The 17,996-nt window shown below is 40.0% G+C and overlaps 2 protein-coding genes across 2 annotated transcripts; one reads left to right on the top strand and one right to left on the bottom strand.

Moving 5' to 3' along the window:
* Positions 1 to 63: 63 nt before the first annotated feature.
* Positions 64 to 12,968, bottom strand: gigyf1b (GRB10 interacting GYF protein 1b). The gene is made up of 26 exons (XM_043250314.1): positions 12,681 to 12,968; positions 10,866 to 11,338; positions 10,701 to 10,764; positions 9,986 to 10,115; positions 9,742 to 9,837; positions 9,524 to 9,638; positions 8,522 to 8,624; positions 8,171 to 8,364; positions 7,876 to 8,093; positions 7,634 to 7,739; positions 7,289 to 7,447; positions 7,080 to 7,207; positions 6,771 to 7,002; positions 6,522 to 6,688; positions 6,042 to 6,139; positions 5,857 to 5,957; positions 5,696 to 5,769; positions 5,249 to 5,380; positions 4,960 to 5,163; positions 4,667 to 4,848; positions 4,394 to 4,551; positions 4,145 to 4,308; positions 4,014 to 4,058; positions 3,812 to 3,923; positions 943 to 3,468; positions 64 to 865 (listed from the first exon to the last, which is right to left on the bottom strand). Exons 3-25 carry the CDS (start codon positions 10,733 to 10,735, stop codon positions 3,419 to 3,421), a joined length of 3,003 nt encoding a protein of 1,000 aa, XP_043106249.1. The 5' UTR covers positions 10,736 to 10,764; positions 10,866 to 11,338; positions 12,681 to 12,968; the 3' UTR covers positions 64 to 865; positions 943 to 3,418.
* A 399-nt stretch (positions 12,969 to 13,367) lies between these two features.
* On the top strand, positions 13,368 to 15,438 carry zgc:172339 (uncharacterized protein LOC564384 homolog). The gene is made up of 2 exons (XM_043250838.1): positions 13,368 to 14,283; positions 14,746 to 15,438. Exons 1-2 carry the CDS (start codon positions 13,993 to 13,995, stop codon positions 15,343 to 15,345), a joined length of 891 nt encoding a protein of 296 aa, XP_043106773.1. The 5' UTR covers positions 13,368 to 13,992; the 3' UTR covers positions 15,346 to 15,438.
* The last annotated feature ends 2,558 nt before the right edge of the window (positions 15,439 to 17,996 follow it).

Raw genomic sequence — 17,996 nt, 5'->3', positions numbered from 1 at the left:
CATCAAAGACAAAACAACGGAGGTCCAAGCCAACAATAATTGAAACAAAGACAGAAAACGAAATCAGCATTTATTTATTTTTTATTATTTTCAGTTTAACATATTTTGATCTTCAAAGCAAAACTAAGCCCCATGTTCTGTACCCACCTAATCATTTAAAAAAAAAAAAAAATTTAACGTCGAGCTGAGAGGCAAACTACCTCTTTTTGTTTTTTTTTTTTTTTTTACTTTTACTATTTCTTTTTCAGATTTCAGCATATACCAAAGTTCATCAACCTTTATCTGTACATGTCAATAATTGCCGCTATTCACTTGAACGTTAACATACCAACAATACACAAAACACTGTGGGAAACATCCCACAGCCTGGTATGATGAGTGAAGTCAATGAAGGGGGGAAACATCCTCAGCCAGGCTCAGATTCCTTTAGATGACTGAGTGGTGTAGATATAGCCTGTGCTGTTTTTCTAAAGAGTGTTACATTAATGTTGACCAGGGCAGTTCTATTTTGTACAATTAAGGCATGTCAAACACCCAAAATGATGGCCTAAGATGGACAGAACTCAACAAACAGGGACCAAAATCATTTACATTATTTACAGGACATCCAGTCCCCACCTCACCCACAATCGAGACGGGAGAATGTACGAGTGTCTTTGTAAAGACACATACAAAGTCTCTTCACACGCATGCACACACCTAGTCCGCCTGTGGGTCCCATTCTATGCTGTCAGGACGAAAGAGAGATACAGTAGAGAAAGAGTTGTGGTCTCTTGCTTAATCCAGTTCGAAACATCAGAAGATGCATACTGGTTGTTGTGATGGTCCCAGCAGGGAGATCTAGGTTATGTCCGTCCTGGAAGAACTGAAAAAACAAAAACCAGATTAAACCACAAATCACAGCGAAATTACAACCTTAACTCTCGTTCTGTCGCATCTCACCTGCTTCACTGCAGTTTAGTTGTTTCACAAGCATCCCATGAACTTCATAAAACCAACAATTGCTGTAATACTCTCTAGTTTTCATTGTATTGACAGACAATCATGACAAGTCTGTGTCCTTGAGATTTAGTTCAAGTGAAGTGCGTGAAGAAACAAGAAGAGATTGCTTCAGTTCATCTCCTCTCCAAACATTCATCACATCTAGGCTCCTCAACCCACAGCAGGTAAGGAAGTTTTTGAAGAAATATGATTGATAGACGTGAGAATCTGCGGTTTCTCCACACAGTAAATCTTCTAAAAAGGCATAAAGGTTTTTTTTTTGTTGTTTTTTTCTTCTTTTTTTTTTAAATCAAACATTCAATATGACCACTTTTTTTTTTTTTTTTTTCAAATGCTGTAGGAATATCCTTCATTTGATAGTGTTGCAGAGAGAAGCAGGGATTGCAGCTCAAAGGACGCAGAAAACTCCATCCCTTTGGTGTAAGGATGAAATGGATCCGCATGTATTCCCTCCGTCTTACTCTCTGTGTGTAGCACTAAAATGCAGCTGGTTGCCACCCCTTTCCGGACTCCAGGATGGCGTTTGAGTTAGTGCTGATATCCACCTCTCCGTGCTTGTTTTCAGTCATTGTCTTTTGTTATTTCATTTTTTTTTTTTTTTTTTACAAAAATATAATCCAGTCAGAATAGAGTGAAATACGCTTAAAGCAGGATTTTTTTTTTCTTTTCTACAGATCAAGTACCGAAATCTCCTCTGTTCCGATCCTCAGTCTCTTCCTATTCAGAGGACTCAGGTGAATAAACATTTATGATGCAAAACATCACATATTTCAATCCCAAAACTCATGGATTGGGGGGAAAAATAGATTCTGTCTTTCCAAAAAAAAAAAAAAATTACTGCTACACACTGCAGATCCTTGGCTCTCAATGGCCTGGTATCAAGACCATAAGTAACAGGACGGCAGAACAACAGTTCCATCAAGATGTTGGGAGACGAACAGAATCTCCGGGTGCTGTGAGAAAGTTCTGGAAGAGCACTAGCAGCCGGAGACCGTCGGCTTGATACAGGCCAAGCGCATCTCAGAATCTGACCTCTGACAATAGGCATATTCCGAATGGTGAGGCGTATCCCGTCTCACTCAGAGACACTCAAGCCTTGTTGTTAGATGCACTGTTATACATAGTTTTGGAATACATTCATTCATAATACAACATCCTCAAGAGGCAAATAAAAATTAAAAAGAAAAAAAACCCCTAACAAATAAAAAACATTATTCAAAAAAAATACAAGGTAGCAGCCTAGAAAGTGCTCCAACTCAAAGTTCAAATACTTTGTATAGAACAATAAAAAAATAAATCATTCATCCTTTTTAAACAGCAACAAAAAAAAAGAAAAGAAAAGTAACAACTGACATACAGAATCACAGTGCCCTTGTGACTGTCTCAAAATACCAGCCAACTGAATCCATACACACATGCACGCAGACACACTTTCTGGACAGAAGGCAACATTTCACATCGTGGACTGAGAATGAGCGAAAGGGGAATAGTTGTAATGCAAGTAGCTTGTGTACAGACAACAGAGGAGCTACATTTATACACCATAGACAAACCCCGATTGCCCTCTTAGAACAGAGCCAAACGGGCCAAACAGCACCTCAGTCATGCTTTGAAACACTGGAGGGTAAAAACGCAATGCTTGACTGTCCTATCGGTCTCTTTAAGAGCCTATGTACAAAAAAAAGCGGCAACACAAACTACTTCTGTCCATTCACGCACACACGCTCAATGAAGTACAAAATTGTGTTGAACAAAATAAAAGCATGGCATTTGTTTTATACACGTCGATAAGCAATAAAATTTGTGCAGACTTCATCTCTCTTACGCTTACACACGCTCTCACAAAAAAAACCTCAACCTACCCTAACTTTTTTTTGTCGTTTTTTTTTGTTAAACAAGTGCAAATCTTCAAGTTTTCAAATTCATATTTTTTTATAGCTTTACCATGAACATAAAAATACAACAGTGTTTGTGTTTTAGGAGAGATGCTCAACTTACATCTCCCCAACGTTTCTCAACATCCACGTTTGATACGACTGAAACCGCTCCGTTCCTACCTCTCGTATGTAATTCATACAAATATTCTACACATAATATATGCAACAATATATTCACACATTTTTGCATTGTAAAAAAAAAGAAAGACAACTCCATTTCAAATATGAAAACATTAAAGTGCAATGGTTTAGGTAAGGTGCTTTACTGAAGGGAGGCAGAAGAGGATCTCCTCTTCACACCGAACCTCCCAATAACCTCCTTCTGCTCCTCTCACAGTGCAGAGTGAGAGAAAGAGGGAGAAAGAGAGAGGGGGTGTGGACAAATATTGCCCTTCCCTTCCCTCACTGAGCAGTGCACATTCCTCTGCTGATTTGCTCCAGGTTTAAGGCCTCAGGTAAACTCAAGTAGACGGGCTGGGTCAGTAATCCTCCACCTGCTCCAGCTCACCTCCCCCCAGGAATGAGTAGCCTGCGGAGGTGGGAAACAGGAGAACAGAGGTTGAGAGGTCTGAGGGTTGACTTTCTACAAGAAATTTCCCATCTGGGAATATACTAATGACTAATTCATAAACTTTTCCCCCTTGAAGCAGGGCATAAAATGCTTTTCAATAAGTACATCGGTAAATAGATCCTCTTCGCTAGATGAAGATCTCACTATGACCCAGACAGCAAGAATTTGACAAGGAGCCAGAATGCAGATTAAAACAACAGTAGTTCAAGGGTTATTCTGGGTAATTTATGCATGCTGATGGGTAAAGCTGAATGGAACCCAGTAGGGGTTTGTGACTGTTTATGCGAGGGTGCACACTAACCGAGGATACTGGGGTCAGAATGGAGCATCATGCTAGGCTTTTTCTTCGCTTTTCCTCCCTGAGTGTCGTACACACTGCCGCCCTTACTCATGTGAGCTGCCTGGAACATTGACTGCAAGAAGAAAAACCAGGAAGACTTTAAAGAATGGACTAATAGGAAATGAAAACTAAAAACGGAAATATTATTGCATGTCTTGCCTACCTGCAGGGGGAAGTTCATGTTCAATCCAGAGACTTCCTTGGACAGCTGTAGAAAAGGTTACAGTACATTAGGACTCACTCAGTGTGGAGAACTGAACAAACGTTAAACAAGAAAAAGCATCAATGACAAACCTGCTGCTGTTGTCTCTGGTGGTTCGCTTTCTGTTTGGCACGGCGCTCCAGGAACTGCTTGGCAAACTCTTTGGCTTCAATGGTATCGCCCAGATAAATACGGATAAAGTCATGAACTTCATATGGAGACTCCACCTCCTTCAGATATGCCACAATGGTGGGCACTAGCAAGAGAAATGCAAACATGATAAATTTAATCTCTGTCCTTTTTGTAGAAAAAGAGGCGCATGGCAGATGTCACATTTTTACCATCCACTGAGGAGGAGTTATTTGCAGAGGTGTTGAGAGCATGGAGCATCTGTTCACACCAAGTGGTGAAACCGTCCTGAGGTTTCATCCCCTGAAGAAGCTTCAGAAGCCTCTCCTCATCGTCAGTACGCTTACGCCGATTCAGCAAGTACTGATCACTGAAAATATATACATGCTTTAGGTAAACATAGTTTGTTTAAAAAAAAAAAAAAAAAAAAAAAAAAGGGGTTTTAAAAATCGAAAGGTAAATTGTTCAAATGCAAATTTGTGTACCTGAGAGAGGGACTGCTGCGGCTGTTCTTCAGGCCAATGTTGCGATGGCTGGACTGGTTCTTCATGGCCTCATCCCACATGCCCATAGCAGGGTTGCCACCTCCGACCTTGCCTTCCATGCCAGCTCCTGACCACATCCCAGATGGCCCATCACTCCACTGGCCCATTGTCAAACCTCCATGCTGAATGAAACAATATTATAAATGAGCTAAAATAACAGCAACTCATACGAAGACCCCAAACTATTTGCTTCAGATGCATATAAAGCAGGTCACTGCTCAGTATGTTCTTACCCTTTGCTGCTGCTGAGCTCTCTGTTGCTGCTGTTTGTGAAGTCTCTCTGCCTCCAGCTCCAGGATTCCCATGCTCTTTCCGGAAGCTTTGCCCAGAGACAGAGCTGTCTGGCTTCCGCTCCATCCTGCGCCCCCTGGCACGCTCTGCTGCTGCTGACTCTGCTGCAGAAACTTCATGATCAGTTCTTGCTGTTGACGGCACTGCTGTAAAACACAAACATACAAACGTGTTACACATCATAAACAATAAAAGTGCAACAGTTGTAGCTCAGTGTGTCCATGCGCTCACCTGTTTTCGTCTATAAAGCTCCTCCTCCTCTCTCCTCTTCTGTTCCTCCTGCTGTCGGCGCTTTTCCTCCCTCCGCTTCCTCTCCTCTTCTTCACGCTTCCTGAGTTCAGCTTCACGCCTCTCCTGCTGGATCTAACACACAGGCAGTACATGCTCAATTACCAAAAGAGCAATATGGGTGAAGTTTACACATTCAACATGTAATGTGATCACCGAGAGGAGTGATTAATTAGTGACTTCGCAGTCCTGCTGAAGTTCAAAGTTTACTTTAATTTACTTCAACTCAGTTGTATGCATTTGCCAAACATTCACAAAAATAAAGTAATGCTTTGGGCTTTAGCCACCAATGAGCCACTGAACAAAACAAGACTAGTGTAGTCTAGCAGGACAGATAGCTTTACTATAGCAAACGTTGAATGCACTTTCAAAATCACGTGAGTTACGTACTTTCTGCAAATGTTCAAGAGTTGGACCCTGAGTGGAGTTACTCATGGTTAAGTCCCACAGATTGGTCTCACCGCCTACAAAACAGAAAAATCAGTGGTGTAACAACAGCACTTCACAAAATAAAGTGGCTTTTACAAAAGAATCAATGCAGCTGGTAGTACCTGACTGCTGAGAGACTGAGGTAGGCATGTCCCACATGGGCCCGGTGTCTGGCACTGACATGGACCTGTTCATCGCAGGCATCATCCCAGTCTCCCCACACCTGAGACCCAAACATATTGCTCATTAACCCAAAACACAACTATATACGTTGTGAGTGGATGCATTAATTGCAAATCAGTGATACCTGTTCATGTGCTGAAATCTCATCTGAAGTTGTTGGTATAGGGCTGCAGTGGCAGCTTGTTCTAATTGTTTCTTTAACACCTCCTGGTCCATGTTCCCCTGAAGTAAGAAAAATACAGGCCATGAAGTTGTATCTCCATCCAACTTCGATACTTTATGATTTTTTTAGGCTTGGATAGAAGAGAACAGTGAGGAAATGACAAAGTAGAATGGAAAGATGAGAAAGCCAGAAAAGGCCTTGAAAGAAATCAAATCTGGGTCGTCTGTAACATGACCTCAATATGTCAGAGCACTACTCTAAAGGTTAAAGCTCTGACACCTACATGAATATTTTGAGTTGACAAGCAACTCAAGGCTGTTCCTGGTTTTACTATTAAGGATTTAAGATCATGGTAAAAATAACTGTAACACAAAGCCCTGTGGTTCATTACTGATAAAAGGCACAAAGCAGGATATCTGGATATACCACTGTGTTCCTCACCAGCAATGGAGGAGGGGAGGGTCCGGGAGAGAAAGGCACACGCCCCCACATCTTGATAACTTCACCTAGGGGCTGAAATCCCTCATCACAGCCACGTTTGACCAGCAGGTTCATGGTGAAATACCCTGCCTGAAACCACTCACACATCTCCACTGTAGTGAATGGACCTGAAAGAGAATACAGCCCACCATTTAATGCTGTAATAAACACATAAAAACCCTTCAAGATTGACGTGGAAGTGAGAATTACCTTGAATCTCCCCTTGAGGGTCTTTGTAGAACCACTTCATTGCGGATTCATGGGAGAGGGGCAGAGCACTGGCAGAGTGTGAGAGAGTGTGTGAAGTAGAGTGAGAGTGTGTGTGTGCATTTGGGTGTGTGTGAGTGTGAGCCGCAGTGATGTGGCTCTCTTGAAGAGCTTGAGTGAAACATTCCTCTTCAAGGGACGTGTCTTGCAGGGACGCCACCATCTTCTCAGCCTCCTTTAAAAGACAGATCTTTTTTACTTTGAGTTCTATTATAAGAGGAATGAAAACAAACAAAAACCAAGCATGCTGACCTGTTGAAGGTGCTTCATGCCATCTTCCTCCTCAGTGTCTCCCCCTGCTGTTGGAAGGTCAGTACCAGTGGTTGAGGGAGGAGAGGAGCTCTGCATCTGCGTTGTGGTGCCACCTGCTGGAGCTGCATCTATAAGATCAAACTCTGTCTTAGTCCAGAGTTTACTACATTGCATGTTCTTGGCACAAAAAGGAGAGAAAGCAAGAGAACCTTCAGACGGTTGGGGTGCAAGTTTTGAAGGAGGAGTGACTATGGGTTTGGGAATTTCTTCTTCTGAAACGGGGTGCATAGGGGCAGGAGCAGACACAGCATGAGGAGATGATGACTTTCTGTCTCCATCACATACGGCTATTGCTTCACATGTGTCCGCTGGAGGGAAAAAAAAAAAGTGGAGAAAATACAACAGCTTGAGAGATATAAGTCACAAAACATTTAATGTTGGTCTTGTTGAACGTTATCTGATCTTGGTCAGAGCCGGTCACATGATGCAGAACAAAGGACAACAGTCAATTCTTTCTGAACATGCTGGATACAACTTTAAAAGATTTTTCTTACATTTATCAGCAAGGCTGTCATTCTTCTCTTGACCACCCTCCTCTTCCTCCTCTAGAGCTTCAAATTCCAGTTCCTGGTCTTCAGGGATTGCATCTCTGGAGTTTTTCTAAATAGTTACACAAACCTGAATTAATACACCTTTTTTTTCTTACTTAACAGGAAGTTACTTAAAAATCATGTGCAAGAATGCAGCTGAAATTTAATTACATAAAAGCATTAAGGAAAGCATAAGACAAGCAAACCTTAATACACATGAAGGCTCCAGAAGAATCAAAGGTTCCCATCTCCCCTTCTTCTTCATCAGTGCACCACTCAGGCAGGCCATCTCGCTCTTCCTCTCCTCCCTCACTTCCAGCCCTTCTACGTCCACCTTCACCATCTCGGAAGTCAAAGTCAAACTTCCTACGCCGACCATCCCCACTAACGTGATCCCGCCAACCTGCTGAACGTGGACCCCCCTCTAGTAGAGAGAAAAGACAAGTTTAAAATATTCAAATAAATACAAAAAAATTTAAATAAAAAAAATAGTCAATGTACCATCACGACGGCCTCCAGCAATCCTCCAGCTTCCCCCAGGTTCTGTCCCATCATCCTCCTCCTGCTCCTCTCTGAGCGTACGCCAGTTTTCGCTGTCTGAGCGTGCATAGTCCTTCCTTCCTCCTGCTCCTCCCTCCTCAAAACCACCACGTCCACTATCACGTCTCAAGGGCTTTTCAAAGCGCCGCTCACCTCTGAAACAGCAAATACTAACGATCAACACAATAGCTGACATTTATTTTGAGAGGAAATGTTAATTTTACACCAATTACACGAACGCAAGTTACAAACATACTGATATTCAGACAAATATGTACATTGTATATAAAACTTTACGATGTATAAAACTACCTGTCATCCCAACTTTGACTGCGGTGCATCTCTCGGCCTCGGCCAAAACCGACCTCTTCATCCACACTTCTTTGGTAGAATCCGCTCTCTCCTCTGCCTCTCCCTGCAGACAAAAAAAAAAAATGAAAACGCTTTAAAAAAAAAAAAATACAATCCATTATTATTATGTAATGTACGGCACACTAGATTTCTGAGGAATACAAGAAATGTGACCTAGACATTGTGTCATGCATCACAATGTAGTCATCGTTTGTAATTATTTACAAAAATAGGATTAACAAACATTTAACTGGAAGGGTGATCTTCAGTGTAGTCAACGGCGCACACACACAAAGTAATTTAATTTATCACTCATGTCAATGCAAAAATTGTTTATTAAAGCATGCTTGTAATTTCTGCACTAGCATCGACAAACAGAACTGGAATCCCTAACAGGGCACTGCAAGGTTGACATGTTTTGCAGGCCAAAGCCCGGAAATAGTTCGAATTTTAGCACTTCTGATTGCATCAGTCTAATTTCTATTTAATAAGGTCTGTGGTTAACAAGCTCCAGACACCATTTGCTCTATGACTCAAAACACATCAGTAACAACCACACTGTTCTTTATTCAAGCTTTTACTTGAAACCTTGAAAAAGGAAGTTGCTAACAATTGGCTGAATTTCTTCATGCTGAACAGGAAAACCCATCTACTTATTAATCCTTTACATCCTTGCTGTGTTTACAATCATGCTCTGTGTTAAGCTTTTTACCTCTTGTGTTTAAGCTTCAAACACCGTAATCATTCTGTTACTTTGGGAAGAATAACAAACAAAACGTGCAAAAGCTACCAACAGAGCTTATTTTCTGCAATAATCCCAAAACTATAGTGTTTTTTTGTTTGTTTATTGAGAGCGTCAAATATATATATATATATATATATATATATATATATATATATATATATATATATATATATATATATATTCATCAGCACTAATTCACCCCACTGGCCACAACCCACCTCGACCCCCTCGAGTGCTTCCACGCCCTCTAGCTACACCTGCCGGTACAGCTCCACCTCCTTTACCCATAAGCCTTAGCACAGCCACACTGTTTACAGACATGGAGAAGTTTCTCTGAGAGAAAGGTGAGAGAAATAATGATTAGTGATATAAATTTTATCAATATAAAAATAATAAATACAAAATTGCCCCTTTGACTATAATATGCATCACTCACCTGCTCCTCCTCAGTCAGGGGCACCAAGGCCAATGGCTGCTGAGGCTCTTCCTGCAGGATAGCAGCGAACTCCTTATCCTGCATGTCCTCAGGGATCTGAATAAGCAAGCAAAACCTCAGTTAGCTATGTAATCGACAAACAATTATTGACTCTTATATTAACACTTGATCTACTCTAGAGAAAAGGTGGCCTGTTCTGTTTAATTTATTTGTCTTTTACTGCAGGAGCCATGAGTCACTTCACCTTGTTATCTTTGACATAAAGTGCTAACATCTCCTCGCGGCCATAGCGGTAGTCGGCCAACTTGGACTTTGGCATTGCAGGGGAAGGGGGAGGGGACGTTACACTCCCCCCTCTGGATAGTGCACGGAGCCTGAAGAAAACAGACATTGTCATAATTACTTCCATCACCCATTCATTAACAACAGATTCTAGATTCAAGATTTTGTATGTGCATAAAACGATAGGAGTGATTGATCTTTAAAATAAAAATCACACAAAGGGGAAACATCTGTTTCCTCCTTTTGACACTCATAGGGAAGTAGGACAGAAAGAAAAAGAAAAAAATCTGCCACAACAAATGCGGCAGTTATTAATTTACTGCACACTAAATATTTCTTAAAAAGGATACTAATAAGGGAATAAATCTGAATTTTGAAATGTGCAAAACGCTCGTTTTGTTTTTACTGGTGATGCATTAGAAAGAAATCAAATTAGACCAATGGAAGAAGAAAATTGTGTTCCTTTTTTTTGCGAACTGTTAAATGCACGCGTTTTCAGCAAGTAAACAGATCAAAACTATTGGCCACAGAGATGACAACTACAACAGCATCTCTCTGTAAGAGCTACGTCAGAAAATTAAAGTGATTAGTTAATTTTGGATCCACATTAGACCATACACACTCGCAAGAAAGCGTATGTTTATTTAAAGTCGTTCTATTTGAAATGCATATATTACCATTCTGGACCGAAGTTAAGTGTCTCAGCAGTCATATTCTGTATGTCCAGAGGGCTCGGGATTTCTGTTAACCAAAAGGAAAAATAAAGTCATTTATAAAATCATGCACCATAAATGCAAAATTTAAATGATGCATGCATGTCTCAGCAGTGGGGTAAAGCTTACCTTGTCCAAAGAACAGGACTGTAAAGGACCAGTATGAAAGGGGGACAGGAATGAGGTGGTTCTGTCAGGACCGGTACGGTGGTTCTGTGCGCTGAGGTGGACTTGGTAATTCTAAACTCTGTATGAATATTATAATAGCTGCCAGTTTCAGAGAGATAACGGCTGATGGATATCTAGCCAGATATAAGAGCTCCAAAATATGGCACGCCACCCTAATGTGCCAGCAACTTCAAATCTTAAAAAAAAAAAAGATTCAGCAATTTGAAAACACTAGAGAGAAAGAGAAAAACATACACTAGGATTAAGAATTTGTGGCAGCATAAATAACAGCAACTGCTGTTTGAAAAACGCTCAGGGCAGTCTGTAATGCCGTAACTATTGCTGGGTAACCTTTCTCTTAATTCTTGATCGCTTTTACTTATATTCAAAGTTATTGTTTCGCAGGCAAGCATTCAACTCCCAACTCCTACCACCTGCAGAAGCGGAAAAACAAAAAACGAAACACTGATTGCTTTTTGCGCAAAACAAATGCATGCGCATCTCATGGATTTAAAAGACAAAATGCAGTCTTATTAGAAATATTAAAATTTACATTAAACAACATTTTTCATTTTCATACAGTTAATGGAGATGCAGGATTTTAACATTTAAAAAAACATTACAAACAGCGTTTTTATGCTTTATTTATCTTCCATTACATTTAGTAATTTAGCAGACTTACAAATGAAGCAATCAAACAGAACGCAATCAAATCAACAAAAAAAGCAATGATATGCAAACACTATAAAGTTATTTTTCATTCACTTCATTTAGGTTTATACCCAGTAAGTTGTACTTAACAGCAGCACTGATCACAGGACTATTAAAGTAACAATAATATGGGCAAATACTGGTCTATCATTTAAATATAATCTAACAAGTTTCAACAACTCAAGTCTACCACTGTAAATATAAATAGGCTTATAACACTAATGTTAAAATCTGAGGTAAATGTGCAGTATCATAACTACTTATGATTAAATCCCCCGAATCCCAGCTAAGTAAGTTTCTCAAACAGACCTAATAGTTAAAAAGAAACTAAAAATGTTGTGGTCGTTACACGAAAGCACAGATTTTATATATTTAAAAAATCTAAATATATATGAATTAACTGAAGTAGACCCTTTAAATATTATACGCAGCAAAATATTTTGTTTATATTACATTTTAGACCTTAAAATGAGGTAAATAAAAGAAACAGCTCAGGTCTTGGGGCCATATACACACATCTTGCACAAATGTGGATGAAATCAAGACATTCTGCGCTTTCTTTATAATTGATAAGTCTGTGCAAAAACATCAACAAATCCTTTTATACGCGTCGGTAATAGTTGCTAGCGGGATTAAACGGGTTAAGTACCAACTAGCAAAAGGCAAAAAAGACTAAATAACAAAACTTTCCAAACTAAGTTACAATCACAACAACGCGAGCAACACTCACTGCGCTGTAATGCAACACAAACAAGCAACGCGTCTGAAACCGAGGCGTTTCTCGCGAAGGTTATGAAGTAATCTAATTATAAACAACGCGACAAGTCTGAGACGTTTTAAGGAGACCCGGAGCAGGAAACGCAGAAGTAACGTCTCCAATCTGTTCGCGCTGCGCCCTCGCGCCTTGCTGCAGGCCTTGGCTGATCCACAGCGAGCCCTTCAACCATCGGCCACAGCGCGATTCACTCCGGCGACATCCGTGCGCGATTACCACCAACGTGAATTTACCAAACAACGCACGAAGAGCACTTCCCGTGAAAAAGCTGAAAACGATTTAGCACGCACCTCTTCTGCGAGCCTGCTGGCCAAGCTAGGCTAAACTAGCCATCCACTGTTTTCTCCAGAGTTGGATCTTCTTTAAAGAACTCACTCCTTTTGCACGTACGTGCTTCGCAGGAACCGATGGTTTGAACCACTGGCACGTCTCTGTTTTCAAAACTCGTCTTGTGTGAGTTCGATGCTGAATTGTTTATATATTTTCCCCTGTATCTGCAACGGTCGCGATGAGTTTTTTTTTCTGTCTCGCTCGGTCGTCTTGTTGTTTGTGTTTTACAAAAATGGCTGTTAGACATAAACCACATGAGAAATTCATCCAATGAACCGCGAAGTTCTTCTTCTTCTTCTTTTTGTTTGACGCCGGCTCGAAAACTACAGTAGCGCATTACCGCCGCCTGCTGCCAGCGTGCCTGAATCACCGCATCTCCAACAACACAGTCAAACGATACTCGTTGTTTTTGCTGTTAATAATAAAATAACAACTGTAATGTTTATTTTTATTATTATTATTTATATTATAATTATTTGTTATAATTAATAGGCTGCTGCTATTATGTATTTACTGTGCTATTATTACTTTAGATATTTGTAACCATGTATCTTTTTTAGTTTCTGTACTTGCAACACACACACAAACACACACAAAATAATATATTTGGGTAGCTGAAATATCAATATGTGACATGGTGTGACGGCAAAAACAATAAATATATATATAAAAAAACCTAAAATAAACTATTACTACTTGTATTTGTAACTGAAGGTATGAAGATTACATTTTAAAAATATTGAATTGAAAAATTGCAAATATTTTTACAAATATATTTTTTCTGTTCTCAGAAAACGAACAGCAACAAAACATTAATATTTAAATATTTAGAGGAGCAAGTGGGAAAATAATATATTCCAACAATTAAAATAGAAAATTCTTTAGCTGGGTTTAAATTTGAAGGAATAGTTAACCCAAAGATGAAAATTCATCATGCTCCCCCTTCGAGTAGTAGTTCAAAACCTGTATGAATATCTTTGCTATGCCGCACACAAAGTATGATATAGTGAAAAAAGTTTATAACCAGGCTTTTTTGGGCCTCCATTGACTCAAAACAGCCTGGTTTTTTTGTAGAACGATAGATTTTTAATTTCTGGGTGAACTACTCCTTCAGGGTATCTTGATTTCCTTGATGTCTCAGCTGCAGGGCCGTCAGGTGAGCGGCGGGCAGGTATTTGACTATCACTGCAGTATGGAAAATGTGCACCCGGGACGTTCTCTAAGGGGTTATTCAAAGGAGATTTTGAAGGAGAGCTGTTTCATTTCAGTCTAATGGATCACCGGACTGTTTTGCTGGTGTTTCTCTGCTTTCTGTTTGTCACCGTGCACTCAGAAGTGCAGAGCGATTACTCGCCCGAATGCCGTGAGTTTATGTACATGGGCACTCCCCCACGGGGTCTGGAGAACCGCTTGTTTAAAAAGATCTGTCAGCGTTATAACGGCAAGCCTCGGTATGTCACGCTGTACGATGTAGTGGATCACATCCCGGTGTATTCCGCGTATACTTTCAAGCGCTCCGACGGTTTCAAGAAGGTCGATGTTCCTTGGATGTTCGAGCCTCAGGTAACCAACCGTCGAGTTCTCGTTTTACCTCACAACGCGTAGAGCTTTAATAACTGCATCAATATTAATAGCTTTGTAGACTTGATGCATATAGGCACGGCTTGGATTTTGAGCAATTCCTTTTAACTCTAACCACTGAATCACCCTTAATTGGACTTATCTTGTCACCCGGTTTGGATGGTTGGTTGGTTTTAAACTTGCTTCGCTCAGACTGTGAAACCAGCTGCCAAAAACTAAAGCAGTTGATCACCATCTGCAAGCTATCTTAGGCTGTTTTTTTACAGGCAGGGTAAGCTGATTTGCTGGTCTTATAGCCAAGTTGAAGCCCACGAAAAGCGCAAAACAAACACACCTTTAACACAAATAGCATCAACAATTCTTAGGCTGTATACATTTTCCATATGGTGCATATTCTATTAATAAACAAACAACTTAAAATCATTCACTTCTCCGCTTTTTCAGCTCTCCACAGCAACAGACTCTGGAGACATGCAGCCATTTCCTCCCAGTGATGTCCATCAGAGTTTTTCAGATGCCCAGGCCATCTTGGAAGACTACTCAAACATTGTCGATTTCGAGCGAGGCCATTTGAACCCCGACGAGCACCAGGCTCACCCTGACGACAAGGCAGCCACGTACACCCTCACCAACGTGGTCCCGCAGATCCGAGAGTTCAACATAGGCCACTGGAAAGTACACGAGCACAGCATCCGCCGTCGACTCAACAACTACTGCCGCGGCAAGGCTTACATAGTCACGGGGGTCACCACATCTGGTAGGATGATCCGTAGATATAACATCGACCGAGTGGCCATTCCTACCTACCTGTGGTCTTCTTACTGCTGCGTCGATCACGACCACAATGCCCCGTTTGATGAGCGATCCAAATTCCCGGCCTATGCAGCCTATGGGCTCAACGAGAAAGAAGGAGCGGAGGTCATAGAGATGTCTGTGCAGCAACTGGAAGATTTTTTGAAGAAGAACACCTTTGTGGACAAGAGGTTTCAGATTTTCTTTGGGAATTGTGAGCCTAATGATTCGATAATGGCAGTCCAGACTTAGTGTCTTCATCTTGCTTCCTTTAAGAATTGTGTTCTGTAGAATGAATACCATATGCTTTTAAATTAAAGGTTCCAATTAGTTGGACAGACATTCTTTTTTTTTATTTTTTTACAAATTTTATATATATAAAAAAAGTCATGTTCCTTTAAAAAAAAAACATTATTTAGTTCTTTAGAAACCTAGTCTATATTTTGCATGTACACTACTTTTCAAATGTTTGGGGTCTTTACCAAGGTGAAAAAATTTTGATAAAATATTATCACCATTTTAATATATTTGAAAAATTATATTTTCCATTGTAAGGACGAAGCTGGATTTTTATCCGCTGTCTTCAGTTTCAAAAAAGTTATAAGAAATCTTTTGTAACATTGTAAATCCGTCACTTCAATGCAACCTTGCTAAATACAAAAATTATACATAAATAAAGGACCCATTTGACTGGTAGAGTACATGATTTAAAGAACCTACGCCAATACGCTGATTTGAAGAACCTATAGTTTGAAGAACCACAAAGAACCACTGAATAACTTTCATTTTTTAAGAGTGTACTGAATAAGATTTTGAGAATTAGCCCCCGAAGAAAATTCCCACAGATTCATTTTTCTTAATTGTGTATGATTGCAGACAAAAACTAATAAAATAATTTGATATAACACTGTAATCTCCCTCTCTCTCTCTCTCTCTTTGTTTGTTTCATTTGAAAAGTAAAAAATGTATTCATTTCCTTTATCCTTGACTGATAGAATGAAGGTCCAATTTCATTTTCAGAAATATTTTATATCTTCTAATTAAGAATATTTGTCCATGAGCGGACTAAAACGAGCGATGAAATGAAAGATTTAATATCTACAATCATCTGGGGCCTTAGGGGTTTTATTAGGTCCATTCACTTATTTGTAAAACTGCAACAGCTAAATCATTTCTCACTTTGTAAGCATGTTTACTGAAATTTATCTGAATATTGTAATTCTTCTAAAAAAATATTGGACACTTAATCGTCTCTGTTTGCCTACAGTCTGTCAGTTATCGATATAAAAACACGAAGACTCGGTAACACAAAAGCTCTGGGTGATCTAGACAAACAGGTTCAAAATAATATAATAAATAAAGCTGGTCAATTTAATATGTATATCGTCTACCCATTCTTTTGTGCTGCATTTGTGTGTGCATGTAAGATGAACAATAGTATGAATATGAGATAGCTCATGTAACATCAGATAACCAAATAAAAGTGGCATAAAGAGGAGGTGAATGAAGCCCCGTTCCTTCCTAATCCCTTGTTCACACAGGACTCCATACAGACAGCCTTATCTCTGTATTCCTTTTTCTTTCATCACCTCTTCACACTCTATTGAGGACTGTGTGTTTTCTCATGATTGAGAGTATAGAATAGCCTGATTTACATTTTATAAGACAGACGTACAAGTCAGCCATAAAGACGATTATCTCTATAGAAAAGAGGACTTGCATGTATATAGAGAAAGAGTGAGAGAATTGTTTGTTCTGGGAATATGTGATAAGCTTTCTGCACAGCATTTTCCTGAACCATCATGCCTCTCCCTCCTTTTACTGATTACCGCTTCCAAAGAAACCTACTGGTTAAAAGGATAACTATTACTTGTGTGATTTAATCTAGAGTAAATGAGACACATACACATACACACGCGTGCATTTATATGCGTGCACACACACAGCTATACACTCTTGTTGGATGATCCCTGTTGGTGCAAGGAAGGTCATGGGCCGGGGTGCTGCAACGGCTGGAAGGTTAGGATGATTTCACGGGTCCCTTTTTCAAAGTGCCACGTGATTTTTAACAAGGGAGGCAGAAACTACATTGGCACTCCTGGTCATTGAAACCCAAGGCTCATTAGGCGCTCTCGAACTGGAAGAACCTCTTCAAGAGCTTTTTGCGGAAGTTCCTGCTTTTCGACATGTTAACATGAACTAGCAACATATTTGGTTCAAGGAACTTCATTTGAGGAAACCAATTTTAGTGCCTACTTCAGAGTACGGTCTAAAACAGTTCAGTAGGAACTACCAGTGACGTACGTGTACGCCGATTGGCCAAAGGCATATGAAACACCAGCTACACCTGTACACCTACATTTGTAAAAAAAATATTTACTCCACGAACCCAGAAAACAGTGATAATGGCATTTACCTGTCGCCTGCAGTGTTGTGTTCTTTTCTCAGCCTCGAAGATAACACTACAAGTTGTAATAAGATATTTAGTCAGATTTTCATGCTCTTTCAGTCGCATAAACTGTGCATTTACATTTCATCTCAGTTCTCGCAAAACCCACGACACACAACAAAAACTCTGAACACGGTTCTCCATTCGCCTGTTATTAATTTTTGTAAATACCACGAATAAAGATGTCAATGCTGGCCGCTTCAGAGATCCTGCTGCTAGTGGCTTGAGGGAGAAATTGGTTCTCTATGAACCACCATGTTCCTAGAACTATGCAGAGCGTAGATGCACTTTTCGGAGCGAAGCCCATCTGGTCTAATCAACATAGTACATAGAAGAGCTACTGTTGCTTAAACTGCTGAAAAACTTTAAGCTTGCCATAATAGAAAGGTGCAGAACACACAGTGCATCGTTGTTCTGTATGTGTCAAGTTATATAGCTACAGACTTATCAAAAT

This window comes from Puntigrus tetrazona, chromosome 10, assembly GCF_018831695.1.
Source record: "Puntigrus tetrazona isolate hp1 chromosome 10, ASM1883169v1, whole genome shotgun sequence".
NCBI lineage: Eukaryota > Metazoa > Chordata > Actinopteri > Cypriniformes > Cyprinidae > Puntigrus > Puntigrus tetrazona.
Note: the sequence above shows the minus strand (reverse complement) of the source record. Positions and strands in the feature narration are given on the sequence as shown.

Coding starts and splice junctions, on each gene's coding strand:
- gigyf1b (XM_043250314.1), bottom strand. CDS start 10,735: ATGACTGCTGAGACACTTAACTTCGGTCCAGAATG. Junction 8,094..8,170: donor TGCTGGAGGCCGTCGTGATG/GTACATTGACTA, acceptor TCTCTCTACTAG/AGGGGGGTCCACGTTCAGCA. Junction 5,770..5,856: donor CTCAGTCTCTCAGCAGTCAG/GTACTACCAGCT, acceptor TCTGTTTTGTAG/GCGGTGAGACCAATCTGTGG.
- zgc:172339 (XM_043250838.1), top strand. CDS start 13,993: ATGGATCACCGGACTGTTTTGCTGGTGTTTCTCTGCTTTCTGTTTGTC. Junction 14,284..14,745: donor CTTGGATGTTCGAGCCTCAG/GTAACCAACCGT, acceptor CCGCTTTTTCAG/CTCTCCACAGCAACAGACTC.